General features: G+C 35.3%; 1 protein-coding gene across 1 annotated transcript; it reads left to right on the top strand.

The window, feature by feature from the left end:
* Positions 1-8,249: 8,249 nt before the first annotated feature.
* Klrg1 (killer cell lectin like receptor G1) lies at positions 8,250-21,658 on the top strand. Its single transcript, XM_026379321.2, is given in 6 exon segments — positions 8,250-8,331; positions 11,674-11,775; positions 14,262-14,414; positions 14,417-14,430; positions 20,062-20,162; positions 20,757-21,658. Coding segments are annotated over 6 exon segments (564 nt in total). The 3' UTR covers positions 20,869-21,658.
* The last annotated feature ends 713 nt before the right edge of the window (positions 21,659-22,371 follow it).

Here is a 22,371-nt window from a genome sequence, read left to right as displayed (position 1 = left end):
ATTTTGTACAAAATCTCTACACTGTTATTTCATCTCTTTTGAAGTTTATATTCTTTTTTTTTTTTTTTTTCTGTGTGTGTGGGGATTGAACTCCGGGGCACTGGACCACTGAGCCACATCCCCAGCCCTATTTTGTATTTTATTTAGAGACAGGGTCTTACTGAGTTGCTTAGTGCCTCACTTTTTGCTGAGATCCATTGAACTAGAGATCCTCTTGCCTTAGCCACCTGAGCTGGGATTACAGGCATGTGCCACAGCATCTTGCTAAAGTTTGTATTCTTTTTTTTTTTTTTTTTTTAAAGAGAGAGAGAGTTTTTTAAACATTATTTTTTAGTTTTTGGTAGACACAACATCTTTATTTGTATGTGGTGCTGAGGATTGAACCCAGGGCTCCCTGCCCATACCAGGCAAGTGCGCTACCACTTGAGCCACATCCCCAGCCTTGTGCTGGCACCTATGTGTTTGAAAAAACAGTTACCTATCCAGTCTCTACAGATTACATTCACTTGGGAAAGACTTCCACATGTGGACTGGGTGGTCTACACAATACACTGGGTTGACATAGGTGTGAGGATTTTGGGGGACATGTGTGGGCCCCAATTATAGGGGGTGTGTAGTGAGTCAATTTGAAAGGTGTGTCCACATGATTCCAGGACTGGGTGGGAAATTGTCATCTTTGTGGATTTTTTTTTGCATATTTTCTTAGTTGTTAGATGTCATTGGGGACATTTTAATTAAAAAGCGGTCAAGGTAGCTGATGGTGTTGTTGAGATATTTTATATTATTACTGATTTTTGTGTTTAATAATTATCAGTTACTGAGAAAAAGTAACCAATAAATCTCCAAATATGATTATGGACGTATTTCATTTTCCTTAATTCAGTTAGTTTTTGCTTCATACATTTTCAAGTTCCAATTTTGGCATGCTCATTTGTAGTTAAGTATGCTTGATGCAGTGACTCATATATTATGAAATATATCTGTCTATTTTGTCTTATGTTAATATTACTACTTGTGATAGGCTTAATAGTACCCCATTGCAAAGATGTGCATGTACTAATCTCTAATACCTGTGTATATGTTACCTTATATGGCAAAAGAAACTTTGCATAGATGATTAAAAATCTTGAGACAGAGAGATTATGCTGGATTATCCAGATGGGTCTAGTGTAGTTATGGGGACTTTATATGAAGGACACAGTGGAGTCAAAGTCAGAAAAAGAGAATATGATAGTGGAAGCTGAGGATGACTTTTGTTTATTGTGGTACTAGAGAATGAACCCAGTGTAAAGGTAAAATTTCTAAGCTGATTCTAAGCTGCAAGAGTCTGAGTTAAAGTGTAAAAGATTGGGCATTGTAAAGTTTCTAAATTGAAAGGCTTGGGCTAATAATAATAATAATAGGCCAGGTATTGTTAAAATTCCTCTGCTACCCCCGGAACCTGTAATCTCTGTAGCTGTTAGAACAATACCTGAACTGCCCAGTAAATATTTCCATTGATTCCCTGGTTGTTTATTAGCTAAGGGCTCCAAATAGCTCAGACGTAAGCATCTAGGCCACAAAACCAATCAGTTTAAATGTATACCCCGCTCAGGGGTGACTAATCACCCCTGCCTAGATTGTTCCCGCCAATAAATGTACTAATCATGGCTCAGGGTTGTTGTTCAATTTTCCCGAGCCTAAGGATGATTTGTTCTGATGTATGCAAAGCCCCCCACCCTTCCAAAAAGTGTACTTAAGCTCTGCTTGACCTCTGCTCTGGGCTCTGGGCTGCTCTCCCTTCCTGAGTGAGCCTTGAGCCCCAGCATGCTGGTTCAATAAAACTTCCCCCTGCAATTGCATGAAGCTGGTCTCTTGTGTGGTCTCTCCCTCTGACGCTCTGCCGGACCCTTACACCAGGGCCTTGCATATGGTAGGCAAATACTCTTAGCACTCTCTGATAGGATACACTTTGAAGGTGGTGGAATAAGCCACAAATTAAGGAATGCAAGCAAACATCATGAGCTGGAAGAATTAAGAAAATGGATTCTTTTCTGATACCTCCGGAAGGAAAGCAGTCCTGCCAGCACCTTGACTTGAGGTGTCTGATCCCAGAACTTTAATAAAAAAATATATTTCATTTTAAGCTAATAAGTTTGTGATAGGTAATTCACTACAGCTATGATAAAAAAACTAATACACAACTACAGTTTTCTTTTGCTTACTGTTTGATGTTTTTCTTTGTGTATTTTTTTCTTTCAACCTATCTGTGTTATTGGAGATGAAGTGCGTATCTTTTAGACAGAATTGGTTCTTGATTTTTCTTCAAGTCTTTTAATTTCTGCTGTTTATTTGGTGTGCTAGTCCATTTAGGTGAATACAATTACAATCATAACACTGCATAGTAACATTTCAGCAACTGCATATATGACAGTGATCCGATGATGATGTTCATACAATGATAATTGCTTAATGGCACATTTCCTAAAATTATATTCCTGTTGTTAAACAATGCTTGATCGTACTGATATTACTGGCTTTACATTTATCATTTTAAGCTATTTGCTTATAATTTGTCTTACCTGATTTAATTTCTTTTTTCTTTTAAAGAAAGTGAGAGAAAACAATAAAATATTTTATATGTACCTATATACTTCCCATTTCTTGTCTTCTGTCTTTTCTGTAGATATAAGTTTTCCTTTAGTGAATTTCTTTTCAAAGAACTTCCTTTAGCATTTCTTATAGTGTGGGGCTGCTCATGACAAATTCTGTTTTCTTTGGTCTGAAAATGGCTTTATTTCCTCTTCATTTTTACTGGATATTTTTGCTGTATATAGAATTCTGGATGGCTTACCATTTTTAAAAAATATTTTAAAACTTTTTTTTTAGTTGTAGATGGACACAATATTTTTATTTTATTTATTTTTATGTGGTGCTGAGGATCGAACCCAGTGCTTCATGCATGTGAGACAGATGCTCTACCACGGAGCTACAACCCCAGCCCTGATGGCTTACCATTTTAAGATTGTCCGGGACTAGAAGGAAATTCTCCTTCAAAGATTAGCTTGACAGCCCCCTGGGAGACATCCTGCCTGGGAGGCATCCTGCAGCTACCTATCTCTCTGGAATATCCTGCGGTTATCAGGATCATCAGACATCTTGCACCTGGCAGTTTTACCACCCACATCCAGCAATTGCTGATTAGAGAGCTTTCTCCATCCCCAGCATATAAATACCCCTGTGTGAACAATAAAAGTTTGCAGCTTGATCAGACCCCTGTCTTGCTGTCACCTTTCGTGTCTCTTGTCCCTTCATTCCTCCCCATCTAGGTTCACTGCCCACGTTGATGTGTTCTGCCGGTCGGGACATAAGATGGTATTTATTCCATTATCTTTCTCCCTCTTGGTTTCTGATGAAAATTCAGGTATCATTTATGTGATAATTATTAATGTGTTCTTTTTATTAGCTGCTTTTAATATTTTTATATTTTTAAAATCAGTTTTATGTGATCTGTGTTACTTTATGTTTATTGGGATTCATTGGGTTTCTTATATTTAAGTTATACACCAAATTTGGGAAGCATTAGACCATTAATTTTTCAAATTCGTTTCTAACTCCATTATAGCTCCTGTTTATTTCTTGGAGTTCAATTGTATATGTTGTATTACTTGGTATTATCCTATAGGTTACTAAAGTTCTATTTATCTTTCACCTCATTTTCCCTCTATTCTTCATATTAGGTAATTTATAATAATCTGTCTTCATGTTCACTGACCTTTTCTCTTCCCTCTCCAATCTGTTATGGTTGTTTTTAAAAATTATAAATATTATTCTAGAGGATTCACTGGATTCTTTTTATAACTTCTATTTCTATGATGAGATTCTTCAGCTTTTTATTCATTATGACTGTTTTCTTCTAAGTCTTTGAACATATTGATACATTTAGTAATTTTATTGTTTGCTAATTGCAACATCTATGTCATGTTCATTTATCTTCTATTTATTGATTATTCTCTGGACCATGGCCCACATTTTCTTATTTTTTGCATTCTAATAAATTTTATTCTATTCTTGGCTTTAAATATGATATTTATAGCTAGCCTGCATTATGCTGAAGCCAGATTTAAAGTTAGGTAGTCAGTGTAGTTAGGTAAATCGGGTCTAATATCGAGTGAAATCTAAAATGGAGGCCATGCTGAGGATGATTCCAGGAAACGCAGGACAACTCATGGAATGTTAATGAAGTCCAGGAAAGGCCCTAGGCCAAAGTCCACTCCAAAGAAATGTTAATGGAGCCCAGGAAACAGCCCCCAGCAGATTTGGAGATAGCCTATCACAAAGAAGTGTTAATGAAGTTCTTCCTGCCCAGATTACTTTTTTGGCCCACCTGTGTCCCACCCCTCGAGCCTTCCAATCTACATTCCATCACTGAAAGAACTATAAAAAGGGGAGACAATAGCCCTTCCAAGGATTCCACCTCTTGGGTCCCCTTCTTCCTCCGGGAGAAGTCTTTTCTGCTGTCCTTTAATAAACTTCTAATTTCTACTCTGACCTTGCCTCGTGTGCTTTTCTGGTGTTATTCTTCAACATTGGGGAAGCAGGACTCGTCACCAGTCAACAGCGGTAACAAAGCCTTTTTCCTTTTTGAAATAAAATTTCTATTTGGGGCTAATTTCAGACTTACAGAAATGTTTTAAATATATTACAGAGCATTCCTTTATACTCTTTATGCCATATTTCTTGATGTTAACATCTTAAATAATCACTGCACTGTCAAAAGTAAAAAATTAACATTGTTACATTATTATACCTAAATTCCAGACCTCATTTGAATGTCACCAGTTTTCCACTAATGTCCTTTTTCCATTATAGGATCCAATCCAGGATACCATATTGCATTTATTTATCTTGTTACTCATTCTAAACTGTTCTATAACTGTTTATCAGTGTTTTCTCATTTTTCATTATCTTGATATAGTTGATAAGTAATGGGCATGTATTTAATAGAATCCTCCTCAATTTAGAGTTATTTCATTTTTTTCTTGATATTTCACTGGGGTTTTTGGTTTTGGGGAAAATACCTAATAACTAGGTATCCTCATTGTGTCATATTTGGGGGTATATGATATCACCAAGATTCATCATTGGTGGTTCAGATGTTCATGTGGTTCGGGTACTATTTACCAGGTTTCTCTTCAGTAGAGTCACTCTTTGCCTCTACCTGTTTTGCTCTGTGGAAGCAGGTATTTAAGTCTTGGCCACACTCAAAAGGAGGGGAATAATATTCTACATACTGAAGGGATAGTATCTACATATATTATTTGAAATCTTTGGTAAGAAAAATTTATTACTTCTTCCTCATTTATTAAATCAATATGGATTCAAAGTCTTTTTTTCTTTGAGTTATAATTCAATATGAATTATTATTGTGTGATTCAAATTGTTCTATTGGGAATTTTTTTGGGGTTAGTTATGTGTCCTGGTATGCCTTCAATTAAAAAAAAAAAAACTTTCTTATTTTCTAATACTAAAAGACTTTAAGAGGCTCCAAGCTCATTTTGAGTTTTGTCTGCCCTAGCCCTAGAATTAGTCATTTCTTCAAGGAAACTCTGGCTCTTGTGTTGCCTTCCTTTTATTTTTTCCCACAACCATTTTTAAGCATACAGATCAGTAATGTTAAGTACTATTGTGGACTAAATGTTTGTGTCCCCCGAAAAATACATATATTTTGAAACCCTAACCTCCAATATGAGTGTTTTCCAAAATGGGGCCTTTAAACAAGTTATTAAAATTAAATGAGGTCAAATTTGATCTGATAGGTTAGTGTTTTATAAGAAGATATACCAGGCTCGGGTTGTGTGGCTCAGGGGTGAGCGCTTACCTACCAAGTGTGAGGCCCTGGGTTCAATCCTCAGCACCACATAAAAATAAATAAATAAAATAAAGGTATTGTGTCCAACTACAACTAAAAACATAAATAAAAAATTGTGTACACTATCCTGTGTACACAATGAGGAAAGGACATTTGAGAATATACCAAGAAGCCTGCAATTCAAGGGGGGAGCCCCTCACCAGACACTACCCCTGCTGACACATTGATCTTGGACTTAAAGTCTCAGAACTGTGAGAAAATAAATTTCTGTTGCTTAAATCTGCTACTATGTGGTATTTTGTTATGGCAGCCTTAGAAGGCTAATACAAGTAAGTTTCAAATATGCAACACATCTGAACTTTTTGTCTTGCAAAGCTGAAACCTTTTTTTTTTTTTTTTTTTTTTTTTTAGTATATTTTCTAGTAGTCAGTGGAGATATATATATACTGAGAATTGAACCAGGGCCTCACACGTGCTAGGCAAGTGCTCTACTACTGAGCCACAACACCAGGCCCTTTCCCTCCCCAAAACTGAAACCTTATATGCATTGAATAAATTTCCTTTCTCCCTTCTTCCCAGTTCCTGTCAAACATCTTTTGTTTATGTTCCCTTCCTTTTAAGGGCATCAAAATTTGTTCTTGTAAGCAGTCAAATTACTATCTTTTTGATACTGTCAGGCTTTTTTTGTTTGTTTGTTACTGCTGCTAAGAAATGCATGTTTGTTCTGGCTGTTTAGCCTTTGATTCTGAGGGAGGCCCTCTCCACTAGGGCTTGCATTGTTTTAACTTATATGAGCTGGATTCCCCCCACCCCCACCACCACCACGTATTGAATCCAGAGCCTCACAAACTCCAGGTAAATGATCTACCACTGAGACACATCTCCAACCCTCAGTCTTAGCCTGAGCATGCAACTTAGCTCTTAGCCACGAACCTGTGGTTAGTTTTCATGCAGTCTCCTAGGACCCTCTCTCTCTGTGCAGCTCTCCCTTGTTGGTTTTCCTGCTCTACAAATTCCAGCCACTTAAGCAGCTCATAACTCCAATCTCTGCCCCTTTAGTTTAATGAGACTACTGTTCTGTTTAGGATTTGTTTTCCTGTCTGTGCCAGAAAGTGCCTCTATGCAGGAAACTATGATGATGCACTGTAGCACTTGCATTTGGGTTTCTCTTGAGGATCACAATGCAGCCTCTTTGTGCTAGTGTGTATATTTGCATGTGTAATTTTTTGGTTGGACAGCAAGTTCAATACCACTCTGTTGTGACTAGAAGCAGAACTCTATTCATTTTTATCAATATGCTATCCTTGTTTCTCTTCTTCTTTTCTACTAACTTTATGCACTTTCATTTGGTGATCTTATCTATTCTTAAGAGTTTCAATTTCTGTTTTTCTTTAAAAAAAATTTTTTAGGTGTAATTGGACACAATACATTTATTTTTTATTTATTTATTTTTATGTGATGTTGAGTATGGCAAGCACTCTACTGCTGAGCCACAACCCAAGCCAGCCCCCAATTTCTGTTTTCTTACTTTGGTTTTTTTTTTTTTTTTTTTTGGTGTGTGTGTGTGTGTGGTGCTGGGATTGAACCCAGGGCCTTGTGCATGTGAGGCAAGCCCTCTACCAACTGAGCTATATCCCCAGCCTACTTTAATTTTTTAGTAAACTTTCATTACTAGAAATAAATTACTAACACTTTTGTATGTATTTGTTTAATTTGCTCTTCTTTATGTTTGTCTTTTCTTATAAAAATAAGACAACAGGGAGAACAAAATTAATGGAATTTCTGACAGTCTGAAGAATAGAGGTTAGAGCACACCTGGAAGAATATTTTGGGGAAGATAGGAGTATGTCATATTCACAAAACATACCTGGGAAATAGGTTTTTTTTCCCCCTGTGATTATAGGCACATTCAGCTAACAGTCCAATTCTCTGTCATTTATCACTACCCACATGTATAAGAAATGGTGAAATCAGTCCTGTTTGGCATATGTCTATTTTCTCAGAAGAAAACAGTAGAGGAAAAAATCTTAGAAAAATGCTAGGAACCACTCTCATTTTTATTCTAGGGTCCATAATAAAAATTGCTGAATATGAGAACCATTTTTGCTTGCTCTATAGAGTTAGGTGAGATTGAGAGTCAATTTAATATGGATACAATGAGCATCTAGAGAGTGTGGTGGAGCAAAAAAAATGTTTTTGTTTTTGTTTTTGTTTTACAATTTAGAATGTTAATTTCTATAGGAAGCCCCAGAATTTGAATCATTTCCTGAAAAATTACTTCTGTTTTGTCAAGTTTCCTGCTACCAGTTTAGTTACTAGGCTATTTCCTTACTGACAGGTCTTCTCATACTTCTATAATTTAACTCTCTTAACTCAATGTGAAAGATATTAGGTGGAGATGACTGACAGTGCTATTTATTCCATGTTAGAGTTGCCTACCACAGCACAAGCCGAGAATGACTACAGATCACAGCAAAAAGGTGAGTTAACCAAGTTAGCTTGGAAGCTGTGTGTAGTGACTCTAGACCATAGATTAATAAGAAGTAGAATAATTTTGGAGTAGAGGGTACAGAAAAATTGAGGATAATCTGAAGAAAAACTTTGGGTTCAGTCTGAAGTCATGAATTGGAGTATGGAAATTTGGTATATGGTATGGAATATGTTAGTAGTTCTCAGATAAACTTTTTTCTAACCATTTACTTCTATTATCACATCTAATGCCTAGCTAGGACAATGCATTATTTTTTTTTTTTAATTGCCTCTGAACTAAAGCAAGAACTGTATTGGGAAAAGTTTCTCTCTTTAATCATGTTTGGAGTAAACTTGGACCAGCTATTTAATTTCTAAACATGTTGTTTTTATATGAAATGAGGAAGAGACCAATAATTTTGCTAATTGGTAATGGTAAGATTTTGTAGGTGTTTTTTCCCCTCATTCTAGTATAGTACCAGAATGGTAATGAGGGATGAAAAGGTGAGAACACTACAGATAAGCAGTCCCTGTGGATGTTGAGTGCAAACAAAGAAACAAACAACCCTCCTTTCCCCCCTCCCCCCCCGCCAAAAACAAACAAACAAACAAAAAAAACCTTTATGTAGAATCCTGACAGAACACTATCTCAGACAGACAGATAATAGGGTAAATGCCAAAATTAATATTTGATTTTATATATTAAGCAGATAAGTTCCAGAAGAATATATTCTTTAGTGTAGTTCTTTAAGCTTTCTTATTGCTACATAGTCTTATTGATAATGATTTTTAATGTTGTCTGTCAAAAGCATTGCCAAGGGCTGGGGATGTGGCTCAAGCAGTAGCGCGCTCGCCTGGCATGCGCAGGATGCTGGGTTCAATCCTTAACACCACATAAAAATAAAATAAAGATGTTGTGTCCACCGAAAACTAAAAAAATAATTATTAAAAAATTCTCTCTCTCTCTCTTAAAAAAAAAAAAGCATTTCCAAAATATGCTAAATCACTCCCATATACTTGGGCAGTTAGATTTATTTTTATTGCTATAATTATATAGCACATTTTATTTGTATATTCTTTTCCTTCTTTGGGATTATATCTGTGCTAATTTCTAAGGACTAGAAATATTAATATACATCTTGAAGTATAAGTTCAATTTATCATATAACTGGTGATAAATTGGAACTTAATAGTTGGAACTAGTATAATATAATATGTAATTAATATAAATTAAGAAATCTATTTTATTTCTCAAATTGGATGGTGTTGTACAACAAAATATAATTATGTTTTGATAAAATTTTATCATTTAACATAACATCTAAAATGAATGTTTATTTCATTAAATGTTCTTGTATGGTTCAAATGTATTTTAAAAAAATTTTTTTAGTTGTAGATGAACCTTTATTTTATTTATATACGGTGCTGAGAATTGAATCCAGTGCCTCACACATACTAGGCAAGTGCTCTACCACTGATCCACAACCCCAGTCCTACAAATCTATTTTTTTATGTCACTAGAAATCTAGTGTTTCTGGATTCATCAGTCAAAATATTTGTCATGTGGAATTCTCTCTTTCTAAAGGCATCTCTCTCTGTGAATTTCTTTTAAGCAATTCAGAACAGTTCATAGATACGCATATATACAGAATAATTTATCTAAAATTTAAACAGAAAAATGAGGTACAAATGGGCAAAATTGATTTCCTAATTAAAGGTTTATCAAATAAAGGAGTCAAAACTAGAAGTTGAATGTCTTAAGTTTACATAATTTTACTCTTTACATGTAATTCCTACAGTATCTGACTATGAGACACCTACGATTTTGAAATAAAAAGTTTTGGGGAAAATACTTCCACTTTTCAAACTGAAAGATCATTCTTAGATATAAGTTGTATGCAGCATAGTTAATATGAAGTAATGTTTCATCTTTGAGCATTCTTTTTTTCTTTTCATCTTTAAACATTCTGTCAACCTAAACTCACGGTGCTTCCAATAATGGGAGTTTACAAAGCAAAAGGCATTTTTTTCATTCACTTCTGAGATGCAAGTTATTTTATTTTTGTTTAAATTTTGTTTATTTAAATATTGAGTAGCTAATACATTCACATGGTTCAAAATTCAAAAGGTACAAAAGAAAATAAGGTAAAAAGTCTCTGTCCTATCTCTATCCCTCCCCATTTGTCTTCTCCAGAGGCAAACAACATATCAGATTCTTGCACAAATCTTAGTACATCCTGTTCAGGGAATGATTCTTTATTGTTGTTTTTTTGGTTTGTTTGTTTTTGAGAAAGGGTTTCAATATGTTGCCCAGGCTGGTCTCAAATTTGTGATCCTCCTGACACAGCCTCCAGAATAGCTGGGATTAAAGCATGTGTCACAGCTCCTGGCTTAGAATTCTTTCCCATAACTATACATTTTAAGAATCACTCCTTATCAGCAACAAATAAACAAAACACCCCAAATATTCTGTTGTTAGAAGCTGCAAACACACTTTAGGGGAATATCAAAATATATATGGCCTTTTAAAATATTAATCTTTTAGTTTTAAGTGGACACAATATTTTTATTTTATTTTTTATGTGGTGCTGAGTATAGAACCCAATGCTTCATGCATGCTAGGTGAACACTCTACCACTGAGCTACAACCCCAGCCCTGTATTTGGTCTTTTATTGATTGGCATTTAGGTTGTATTAAATTTTTTCATCCCACAAAGATAACTGCCATGAATAGCCTTGTAAATATGACATTTTGCACATGTTCACGTATCTATAGAAAAATTTTCTTAAAGAGAAATTGCTGGGCTGAGGGTAAATACCTTTGCAATTTTGGTAAATATTGCCAAATTTTCCTTCAACCTTTAAAGAGGTTATACCAGCTTGTATTCTCACTACCAAAGTATAAGAACAAGTAAGCCACAATTTCAAAGGAAAAAAAGTTTTCTTTAACTTCGTAAAAAAGTATCTTGAAACAGGTGTTTGTGGTACTTTAGACTTTAAAGCAAGTCCCTGAGAGATTCAGGAAAGAAATCTTTTTTTTTTTTTTAAATTGGTACATTATATTTGCTCATAATAGTTGGATTTGTTGTTTTATATTCGTACATGCACACAATAAAGCAATATAATTTGGTTAATATCATTCCCCCAACCCCACCCTTCTTTTCCTTTTTCCTTTCTAGCTTCTACATTTGAGAGAAAATATATGACCCTTGACTTTCTGAGTTTGGTTTATTCAGAAAAGAAATCTTCATGCCCTGTGTCTTAGTTCCCACTAGACCCAGTTGCTTCAAGATCCCATATACAATTCCCTTATCTTTCTTCTGAGAATTTTGTGTTGGATTCTGTTTTTGTAGCTTCTTCCAGGCCTTCTCTTGCTTGCCTTGTGGCCATAGCTCTGGGGCTTCTGAATGCAATTCTTATGAGTTTACTGCTATACCAATGGATTCAGTGCCAGGGTAAGTGCTAATTTAAGGTAAAATTAATCTTTCATTTTATCCATTTTACATTATAAAATTGGTATAACATTTGAAAAATGAAAAATAATTCAAATAAAATAAGTTGCCAACTGTATACAACTACTTCCTAAGTGTAGCCTCCTCATTTTTGATTATATGCATTTATATGAGTGTTTATTCTCTTAACAATATTGCAAACAAGTCTTTTTAAAATCTCTCCAATCCTCCCCACCCCAAAACAAGGCTTGGAATAGTTTTGACCATAGAATACTTATAATGTTGTATATTGTTTTTTGGTTTTCCATATTGTGTCATAATAGTTTCCTACTTATTACCACATTTATCATATTTAAATTATAGTATTTATGGTCTTTAACCACTCACATAAGCATTTGGTTGCTTTCATATTTTCTAAAACTAGTTTTCCAAGACTTAGTTCTTTAAGGTCCTTAAATCTTATGATTCAGAGGACTGAGTTTATTTTTTCACAATTAGGTTCCTAACTTAGGTTTATGTAATGGGGGATAATTAATGACTGATTACATAGAACTTATTCATTAGGATTCTAAGGGTTCAGCCTCAGGACTCTACCTCACACCAAGTCCTACTTCAACAAAACAGATGGGAAATTTTTGATACAAAGTGGGTCATGATTGTACAGAAAAAGCACAGATCTATAAGGTGCCAATTTAATAGTTTGATGTGCTGAACTCTCTATTGGTCCCATGTCAGGCCTTTCCATAGAGAGTTACCTAATCTTCATAGGAGAAGGGCTACTTACTGTACTCTTAAACTCTTAAATCTGGAGTAGATATGTGAGTTATTCTGCTATTATTATTATTATTATGCTAGAGATCAAATCTAGAGCCTTGCAAGCACTCTGCCACTGAACTACATCCACAGTCATCTGTTCTGCAATCATATATCTACACATATGCTTATGTGATAAAATGACACATGCTTGCTCATTGTAGAATTGTGCTTATATGATGAGTTTTTTCAAATATGTTTCATGGAAGTAGAAAATCAATAAATTATGGAATCTTGTCTGAGATTATCTTGAAAGCTTATTCACTTCTCATATTTTTCACACTTTTAAATTGGTACATTTTAGTTGTACATAATGAGGACTTGTTGTTACATGAACACAATATAATAATATGACTTGGCCAATATCACTCTCCCTCTTATTTTTTTAAATATATTTTTTAGTTGTTGATGTACCTTTATTTTTTATTTATTTATATGTGGTGCTGAGGATCAAACGCAGTGCCTCACACATGCTAGGCAAGCGCTCTACCACTGGGCCACAACCTCAGCCCTCCCTCTTATTTTTAAAAGAACTATAATCTAATCATTTTAAAGGAATGATGATTGTCTATTTAAAAGAACTCAGGAAAATTCTATGCTTTTCACTTTAGCATTAGATATGTAACATTAGATATGTTTCTCTGTTAGAATTTCTTTCTTTCTTTTTTTGTAGTACTAGGGATTAAACCTAGGATCTGGTACAAGCTAGGTAAGTGCTCTACCACTGAGCAACATCCCAGCTCTTTTTATTTTTATTCTGAGATAGGGTTTTGCTAAATTGCCAGGTTGGTTTTGAACTTGTGATTTTCCTGCCTCTGTCTACTGAGTAGGTGGGATTGCAGGTGTGCACTGTTGCACCTAGCAGAAAAAAAGTTTGAATACCTACAGTAAATCAGTTGTGCAGAAGTGTAAGTATTTTGTTAAGTTTCTATTGGTGACAGTCATTTTTTTTTTTTTTTTGGTATCGGGGATTGAACTCAGGGGCACTCAACCACTGAGCCACATTCCCAGCCCTGTTTTGTATTTTATTTTGAGACGGGGTTTCACTGAGTTGCTTAGCACCTCACTTTTACTGAGGCTGGCTTTAAACTTTCGATCCTCCTTACTCAGCCTCCTGAGCCACTGGGATTATAGGTGTGCACCACCGTGCCCAGCTGACAATCTTTAATAATCAACCTTTCATTCTAGTTGTTTGTTCTTTCTAGTTTCTTTCCTTTTTTTAATACACCATATGGGGTATCATGTTGACATTGGATATCCTGAATGATTCTGCCTGATTTAAGAATGTACATTATGAAGTTATACAATGTATGTGTCAAACATAAACAGTAAACAGATATGCATCATGCAAATACAGATTTATTTTATCTGGTAAATATATATCACATGTGCATAGAGGTCTCTGGTGTGAATAATATGCTCTCCACAGTCCCAGGCATGTGTACTACTTTTTCTTTTCTGCTCTTCACAGGCACATCCTTGCCTGGTGAAGAGAAGGCTAGTGGTGTGAAGCATTGTGTTTGAGGCCACACATTATTACGCATTTCTCTAAACCTCAATCTGAAGGTGGTGGGACAAGGAAGACACTGAGAATGCCATATTTCCTTTTATCGTCCTTTTCATTTCCAAATCTATTTGTTCCATAAAGATATGAACCAGATCTTCTTCCTTTCTAGGGTCCAACTGCTTTACTTGTGCCAGCTGTCCTAGCTGCCCAGATCTCTGGATGAGACATGGTAACCATTGTTATTATTTTTCAATGAAGAAAATGGACTGGAATTCTAGTCTGCACTTCTGTTTAGCTGAAGACTCAGATCTCCTGATGATAACGGAAACCAGGAAATGGTAAATACAAACATTTAGAAAATGTAGTTTTTATTTTTTAATGATCGCTGTTCAAATGTGCCAAGCATCTTCTTTAAGCAGCAAAAGGAGCCTGTGATCTTGGGGGGAGGCTGTATTCTTCCCTTTCCCTCTCCTCCTCTTGTTTTCTCCAGCTCCACTCTTGCCTTTTCCCGTCTCCTTCCCTACTCCTTAACCACTATCTGATCTAATTACCCCCAGATATAGCAACCAGGTGCTGTGTAGGCATGTATGTGTATGTGTGTGAGTGTTGGAGGTGACAGAATTGGGAGTATTACAGAAAGGAAATAGAACTGAAGTCCAGGTCTAATTAAAACAAGCATCTGGGCCTGTAGGTTCAGTGATCTCGTGTTTGAGGTGGGCAGATCATTTGAGCCTTGGAATTTGAGTACAACTGGGCAACATAGTGAGACCCTGTATCAAAAAGAAAAAGGAAAACACATACACACACACAAAAAAAAAAAAAAAAAAGAAAGAGAGAGAGAAAGAAAGAAGAAAAAAAAAAGAAAGAAAAAAGGAAAAGGAAAAAAAAAGGGAGAAAAAGATTTGTGCATGGTAGTGCTTGCCTGTAATCCCAGTGGCTCTGGAGGCTGAGGCAGGAGGATGGTAGAGTTCAAAGCCAGCCTCAGAAACTTAGTGAGGCCCTAAGCAATTTAGCAAGATCCCGTCTCAAAATAAAAATAAAAAGGGCTGGGGCTGGGGCTGAGTGGTTAGCACCCCTGAGTTCAATCTGTGGTACCAAAAAAAAAAAAAAAGAAAGAAAAAAAAGAAACATAAGAACTAAAAACAAGAAGGTACCAAGTTCCAAAAAAGAAAAAAAAAAAAAAAGAAAGAAACATAAGAACTAAAAACAAGAAGGTACCAAGTTCCTATACAAAAGCCAGTGAATTTGGGAAGGAGTAGAAGAAGAAAGATCCTAGGGGTAAAAAGATCATGGCAGGGGCTTAAATGTCTTCTTTTTAAATATTTTTTTCGTTCATTGAAATTCAGGAGGTTTCAGACTGGGAAACAATGTCCAAAAAGTTGGATGGAAGAAAGGAAACTCTGTGTGTGTGTGTGTGTCAGTGTGTGCACACATGTGTGTGTGCATGTATGATCATGAACATCTTGCAGAACTCAGCAGTTGGGATTCCATTTCCTATAGTCCTCTCAAATCCTTCATATCCACCTAACATCTGTTAGTCCTATGGCATCTCAAGGCAATACAAGGAATTCATGTTCCAGGCACAAATATCAATCAACTTCAATCCTAATATGAAGAAAATAAGAAATCCTAGCTTGATTTTTAGGATTTAGAAATCCTAGTGTGATTTCTTGATTTTTCATGCTGACTTTTATATGTTTTGATAGTCATGTTTTCTTTTTTTGAGTAGAATCATGTCACAGAGAACACTTTATTATGAATTAAACTGTATTAACATCCCTTGGAGAAATCCAGAGAGGCAATTTCTCTATAGCACTTAAGTAGAACATGTAGCCCCTAATTTTTATAACTTCCTATTTTAAGAAAAGATTAAAGAATTTTGATTCTTATTTTCAAATAGATAAAAATTTCTATGAAAGGAATACTCCATGATTTGAAATTCTTGATAGAATTTAAACTTCAAATCATTCCACCTCTGTGATCGATGTTTCCTTTATGTCTTCCCTGAGCTAAGGCAGAATGCATTGGGCTCTATTAATTAGATGTGAAATCTTTGTTTTATGGTTTCTGATAATAATAGCCTGGTTTTCTGGACCTCATGGCAGCACTCCTACTCTCATTCTAATGTAGCTGCATCTGAGGACCTGAGCTGACTGCAGTCAATAGCAGAAGTGAGCAACGAGCTTGAAACATTTGCCCAACATTACAAATACCAATAAACAGGAGTACTGAGTCATAATGAAACACATTGCCACAGAAAATTGTGATATGACAGCTACTTAAATTATACAGTGTGACAATGAGAGATGAGGAGGGAAAAGAATAGGGTACAGAATATCTGGGAGTTGGAGATACTTCTATTTCTCTGAGGTATTCAGAGGAAGAAAGGGACCTACAGGGATTTTGTCCTTCCTTTCTTTCCTTACATTCCTTGCATCTGTGTCCACTGTTGGGTAAAGTGAACAGAGTTAAATTGGCTGCATTTTCAAGATGAGACTATTTTCTCTTAAGACCCTTTGGTTCAAGTCAGTATTGGAAAGGGTAAATATCTCCGTTAGATTTAATAACCATAGATAAGTTTTACTTTTGACATTCCTGAGGATTCTTGCTTGATTCTCTGGCTTCTTTTTCTCCACTTTTGTCATATTCTGCAGAACCAAATTTACATATCCAATTTTCAGAGTCTCTTGTCCTAGCATTGTTATTCTTTTGATCTTAAGGCAAGGTTTATATACTATTTTAGGATATGTGTGATGTTCCTAGTATTATGCTTGGGTCTGAACAGTTACCAAAATAACATATATTTTTTTTTTTAAAAGATGTGTATCTGGGCTGGTTAAGACAGAAGTTTTTCAAACTGGCATTCCATTGGTGAATACCGCTAGAGAATGACGTGCTATATGCTGGAGGCTAAATGCCTGTTAAGAAAACTCTTTTTACACTTTTAAGTAATATGTTCAATGTGTTCTTCTTCAGCCTCCAGACACCTGTGAAATACCTCTAAAGTTAAAGCAATAGATCCAATCAATTTTAAATTTTATGAGTACTCTGTATTGTACTTTTCTTCAAGTCAATTATATTCATTACCTCAAATTGTTTACAAAAAAAGTGTCTGAAGAAAAATTTAGTAATGATATTAGAAAATATGAGACTGTTTAAAAACACATGAGTTTCTACTGTTTTGGAACATCCTGCATTTTATGTTCTGCTTTTATCACATAACATTATTTCTTCTTTTTAAAAATTTGTTCTAAGTAGTCATAATGACATTATCTCATTCCTGTTTTTTTCTAACACTAAATTATTTGAGGCAATTTTTAAAAATTATGAAATATTTATTAAAAAATTATTTTTAATAATTCTGCATTACTCTGCTTTGCTTAAATATTTTCACATTAGACAAAATTCTGTCTATGCCCAATTATTATGATCTATGAGCATATTTATATAAATTATTTTTATTAGGGTCATTTATATTATTTTATATTATAATCCCTAAAGTTAAGTTGGTTAATAAAAAATGACTAATTTAATAGCATTGGTATGTTATCAGTTATTCTTGATAGTTGAATAATACAGATGCTTTATATAAACCATGTTAATTTTGTCAGTTTAAGGAATTTGTTTTGTGCCTTAATAGTATTTTAATTTCAATTTAAAATATTACCTACAAAAAATGTGTGTCTGTGTGTATAAGGTAAAAATATCAACCTACAAAAAAATGAAAGAAAAGAAAAAATGAATCTGATTTAATTTGCTTGAGTCCTGTCTTTACCTCGCTTGTTACTTCTAGTTCTTGCAAGTTTTTTCCTACAATAATAATGAATATTACTAAAGTGATGCAGCTCTTAAGTGCTCTAGTTCATACACTCTCTGGGGGATAATATTTCTAAGTTAACACCTTTATACCTTCATGCTTTTTTTTTTTTTGCCACACACATGCATACACGCATACACACATACACGCACCCACACACAAATTTGCTGAGTACATAGAAAAGTAATTGCACTCTGGGTTGAAGGCTCTTCCAAATAGGAAGATTTTCAAGTGAAAGTGATACAGTAAAAATTTTCAATATATAGCCTCAGCAGTAGGAAGTAGTAAAAAGAAGTGCTCAAATGGCTCAGAATTATATGGGTACTGAAAATGACATAGTGCAGGAATGGAGTTTGTAAGTGGGCATCAATTAATCCTAGCTTTTCAGATGCTAATTGAAAAATCTGAGAAAAGCTTTATCCATTTCCGTGTTTTATTTGTTGCCATTCCCCCTCTGTCTGGGAAGGTCTCATTTGAGTTGAGACTGAGACCTGAATGACAGCCATATGAGAACCTAGGGGAAGGTATTGCAGACAGAGGGAAAAGCTATGCAAAGACCCTAGAGGAAGAATGCATTTGGCATGTTAAAGGAGCAGAAAGAAAGTGCATGGGGCTGGAACTTAGTAAGTGAGTAAATAGTTGGTAAGGGCCAGACTATGCAAGACTGTATACATAGTGAAAATTTTAGATTTTTAGGACCAAAACCTAAAGAAGAGAAAATAGAAATTATTTAGACATGGGAAATAACCACAAAAGCTTCTTGTACTTCCTATAGCATCTTTTCTGGGAGTGCAAAGAGGTTTCATGCCTTTCCTGACTTTATAATATTCCTATTATTTTCTGTTAAAAAATCCAATTAGTTAAAGGGAAATGGCTCAGTATAGCCTATGAATCCTTATTGTTCAGCAATCATTTTCCAGGAGTAGAATAAAAATGACATAAAAATGGGATGTCTGCTGGTATCATAATCACTACATCGAGTTGGAATTTTACTGCTTTCTTGGTTTCTGAATAAAAAGCACTGTTTCCTTCTAAAGAAATTATCAACTAATTCAATTCATATTCGAGTGATTAAGCTGTCGTTGGAAAATATTTAAAGTGTAATCATTCATTATGTTAACAGCAATTCTTACACCAAAATTAATCACCAAAATTAATCTTCTTGAATTTATCCTTTATGTATAGAGGTAATTCCCATAGGATATAAACTTTAAAAACTGTAAAACCATACAGAGTAAAGCATCTTTTATCTGTTCCTTTGGGGAGCATGACACATATAAGTGGTGTAACCAATTTAAATTTGCCTTAGTCTTCTTCTCTTGAGAATGTTTTTTTCTTGTCATATATAAGATTGATGAGGATTTGGAAAATGAGCTTGGTGAGAAAACACAAGTGTATTGCTATAGGATCAATCATAAGTTATGCATTCAGTGATGAGAAAGAGGACTGCCTCTGCAACAATGTTTGGTTTCTTTCTTTTCAGTACCTATCAGGTGTTCCATCTAATCAAGGAGGAAGTTGCAATGAAAGGTAGAGATGTAGCATTATCTTATCTCTCACACCAGAATATAATATAGACATAAAGGTCAATTGTAGGAAGCTGCTCCTCCTTGCAATCAATAGATCTCTAGAATTAGAAATTAAAAGAGGGATGAGTTATTTAGGTGGATGCTTGTTGTAGTCAGGTTGGGCTGGTAAAATAAAATCCCATAGCATGAGTGGCTTGAACAACAGGCATTTATTTATCTCTCACAATTCTGGAGGCTGGGAAGTCCAAGATCAAGGTACTTGTAAATTTAGTTCCCAATGGGTGCCACTTCCAGTTTACAGAGGGCTCCCTTTTTGTTGTGTCTTCATTTGGTGCAAAGAGAGCTTAGGTCTCTTATTTTAAGGGCACATAAGCCAATGGAACTCTACCTTCATTACTTCACATAAACCTAATTACCTCTTAAAGATTCCACCTTCCCAAGCCTTGCCATTGAGGGCTGGGGCTTAAACATAATGGATTTTGTGGAAGGTGGACCAAAACTTTCAGTCCTCCACAGCGGTAATGAGAGAGGTCTGAGGAATAATTATTCACCACGACAACAGAACCTCTTTAATTTGCTGCATCTTTCTCATCTTTCCTCATCATCTTCAATCTCCCCTTTAGAGCTTGCTTAAAGATTTCATCCGTGAGAATTTTCACTGGATTGGTCTGAGGAATAATTCTGGCTGGAGGTGGGAAGATGGATCAGCTTTAAACTTGTCAAGGTAAAGGGCTTAAAAGGAGTGAAACAAAATAACAAGGAGGAGGAAGCTGAGGGAAAGAAAAAAATGACATGACTCAAGGCTTGAAAAATAGATGAAGGATAGCAGGTACAGAGGAGAGGAAAGGCTGTAAGGAGAAGAAAATAGGTGCCAAAAAAGGAAATGAAGAGTGGGTGGACAACAGGAAAGGGGGAAAAAAGGGTGATTTTTATTTTTTTATTTTTTAGTTGTAGTTGGACACAATACCTTTATTTTATTTATTTATTTTATGTGGTGCTGAGGATCGAACCCAGGTTCTTCCATGTGATAGGTAAGCCACAACCTCCGGCCTCCAAAAGTGATATTTTAGAGGGAGGCTAATGAAAAATTTTAAAAATATTTATTTTTATGTGGTGCTGAGGATTGAACCCAGGACCTCACATGTACTAGACAGGCACACTACTACTGAGCCACAACCCCAGCCCTGAAAAATTTTTATTCTTCTATTGTTTCGGGAGTTGAGTGAGAAAGAATTTGCTCAATTTTTATCCTTTCATGCTTTTCAACTCCCTTACTGTGCATGTTGCCACAAGTGATGGATTTTCTGAATTCTTACAGGATTATTTCTAATAGCTGGATACAGACGTGTGGTGCCATCAATGAAGATGGTCTTCAAGCTTCCAGCTGTGAAGTTCCTTTGCAGTACATCTGTAAGAAGGTCAGACGTTGATGCAAGGCAGAACTGTACTGAATCTCAGATCTGTCATGTATATTTGAAAAGAGGGGAGTGGCCATTGGGCTTCTGGGCCAGCCATGAGAATATATTTAGTGAATGCAAAGCCTACTAACATAATGGTATTAGATGAAAGACTAATGTGGCCTCTAGAGATTGATACTGTACTGCTGGTTTCTCTTTGAGACAATTTAAGTATTATGTTAATAATAATACTTAATGATCATATTTAGGCAAATTTATAAAATAGATAAAAGTTTGCTTTTAGTAGTTTCACGCTGTCTGCTCATGCTGGTTCCCATATTCCCCACCTCTACCATCTCTGTCAAAGCTATACCTAGTCTTCTATCAAAGGCTGAATGGATCAAGAAATGTTGTATACCTACAGAGTGGAAAATTATTCAGCCATCAAAAGAATGAAATCCTATCATTTGTAGTAACATGGATGAGCCTGGAGGATATTATGTTAAGAGAAATAAATCAGACACAGAAAGACAAATACCTTATGTTCTCATGGGTGAAAACTAAAAAAGGTTGATCTCATATTTGTAGAAAGTAGAATAATGTACCAGAGGCTGTGAAGGGAGGAGGGTGGTAAAGTTTAGTTAACCATTAGATTGAGGAGTAATTTCTAGTGTTCCATAAAACAGTAGGTTGACTAGGTTAACAATAATTTATTGTGGATTTCAAAACAGCCAGAAGAGAGGACTTTGAATGTTTCTATGTGTTTGATATGATGGCTATGTTTATTAGCCTAAATTGATCATTATACATTTTATGCATGAATTGAAATATTACACTCTACCCTACAAATATGTATGATTAATATGTGTCAATTAAAAATAAAACCAAAGAAGACAAACTTTTCTGTGTTTTATTTATTATGAACTGATCTGAAGAAATCTCTGTAAATATGTATTATTGCTCATGTCCTAGAGAGGTTTTATGTTTTGATGGGTTACTGTGTTAACTTCCTCTTGAGCATATATTTTTTGTCCTAACGCTGACCCTTTGCAGATAAAATTATATTCTAAAGAATATTGCCAACTGTGAGAAAATACCCAGTGGAAAGTGGGTGAGAAGCTTTGTGTTTCTCAGCTCTTCACACTTACATAAAGACTGAGTCTGGTTTTTCTGAGCATTCATAGATGTGGTTGAATAATCCAAGGTGTGACTCTCTTTTCTATGCAGCTGATATGTGATTTGTGTATTAATTTCATGACAGTTGTTAATCTAATAAGGCATTTTCATAGATGAACGTTTATAGAAGCAGTTTATTTTTTTATTTTTTTTAAAGAGAGAGTGAGAGAGGAGAGAGAGAGAGAGAGAGAGAGAGAGAGAGAGAGAGAGAGAGAGAGAGAGAATTTTTAATATTTATTTTCTAGTTCTCGGCGGACACAACATCTTTGTTGGTATGTGGTGCTAAGGATCGAACCCGGGCCGCACGCATGCCAGGGGAGCGCGATACTGCCTGAGCCACATTCCCAGCCCCCCAGAAGC

This window comes from Urocitellus parryii, chromosome 5, assembly GCF_045843805.1.
Source record: "Urocitellus parryii isolate mUroPar1 chromosome 5, mUroPar1.hap1, whole genome shotgun sequence".
NCBI lineage: Eukaryota > Metazoa > Chordata > Mammalia > Rodentia > Sciuridae > Urocitellus > Urocitellus parryii.
This window is presented reverse-complemented; position numbering and strand designations above follow the sequence as displayed.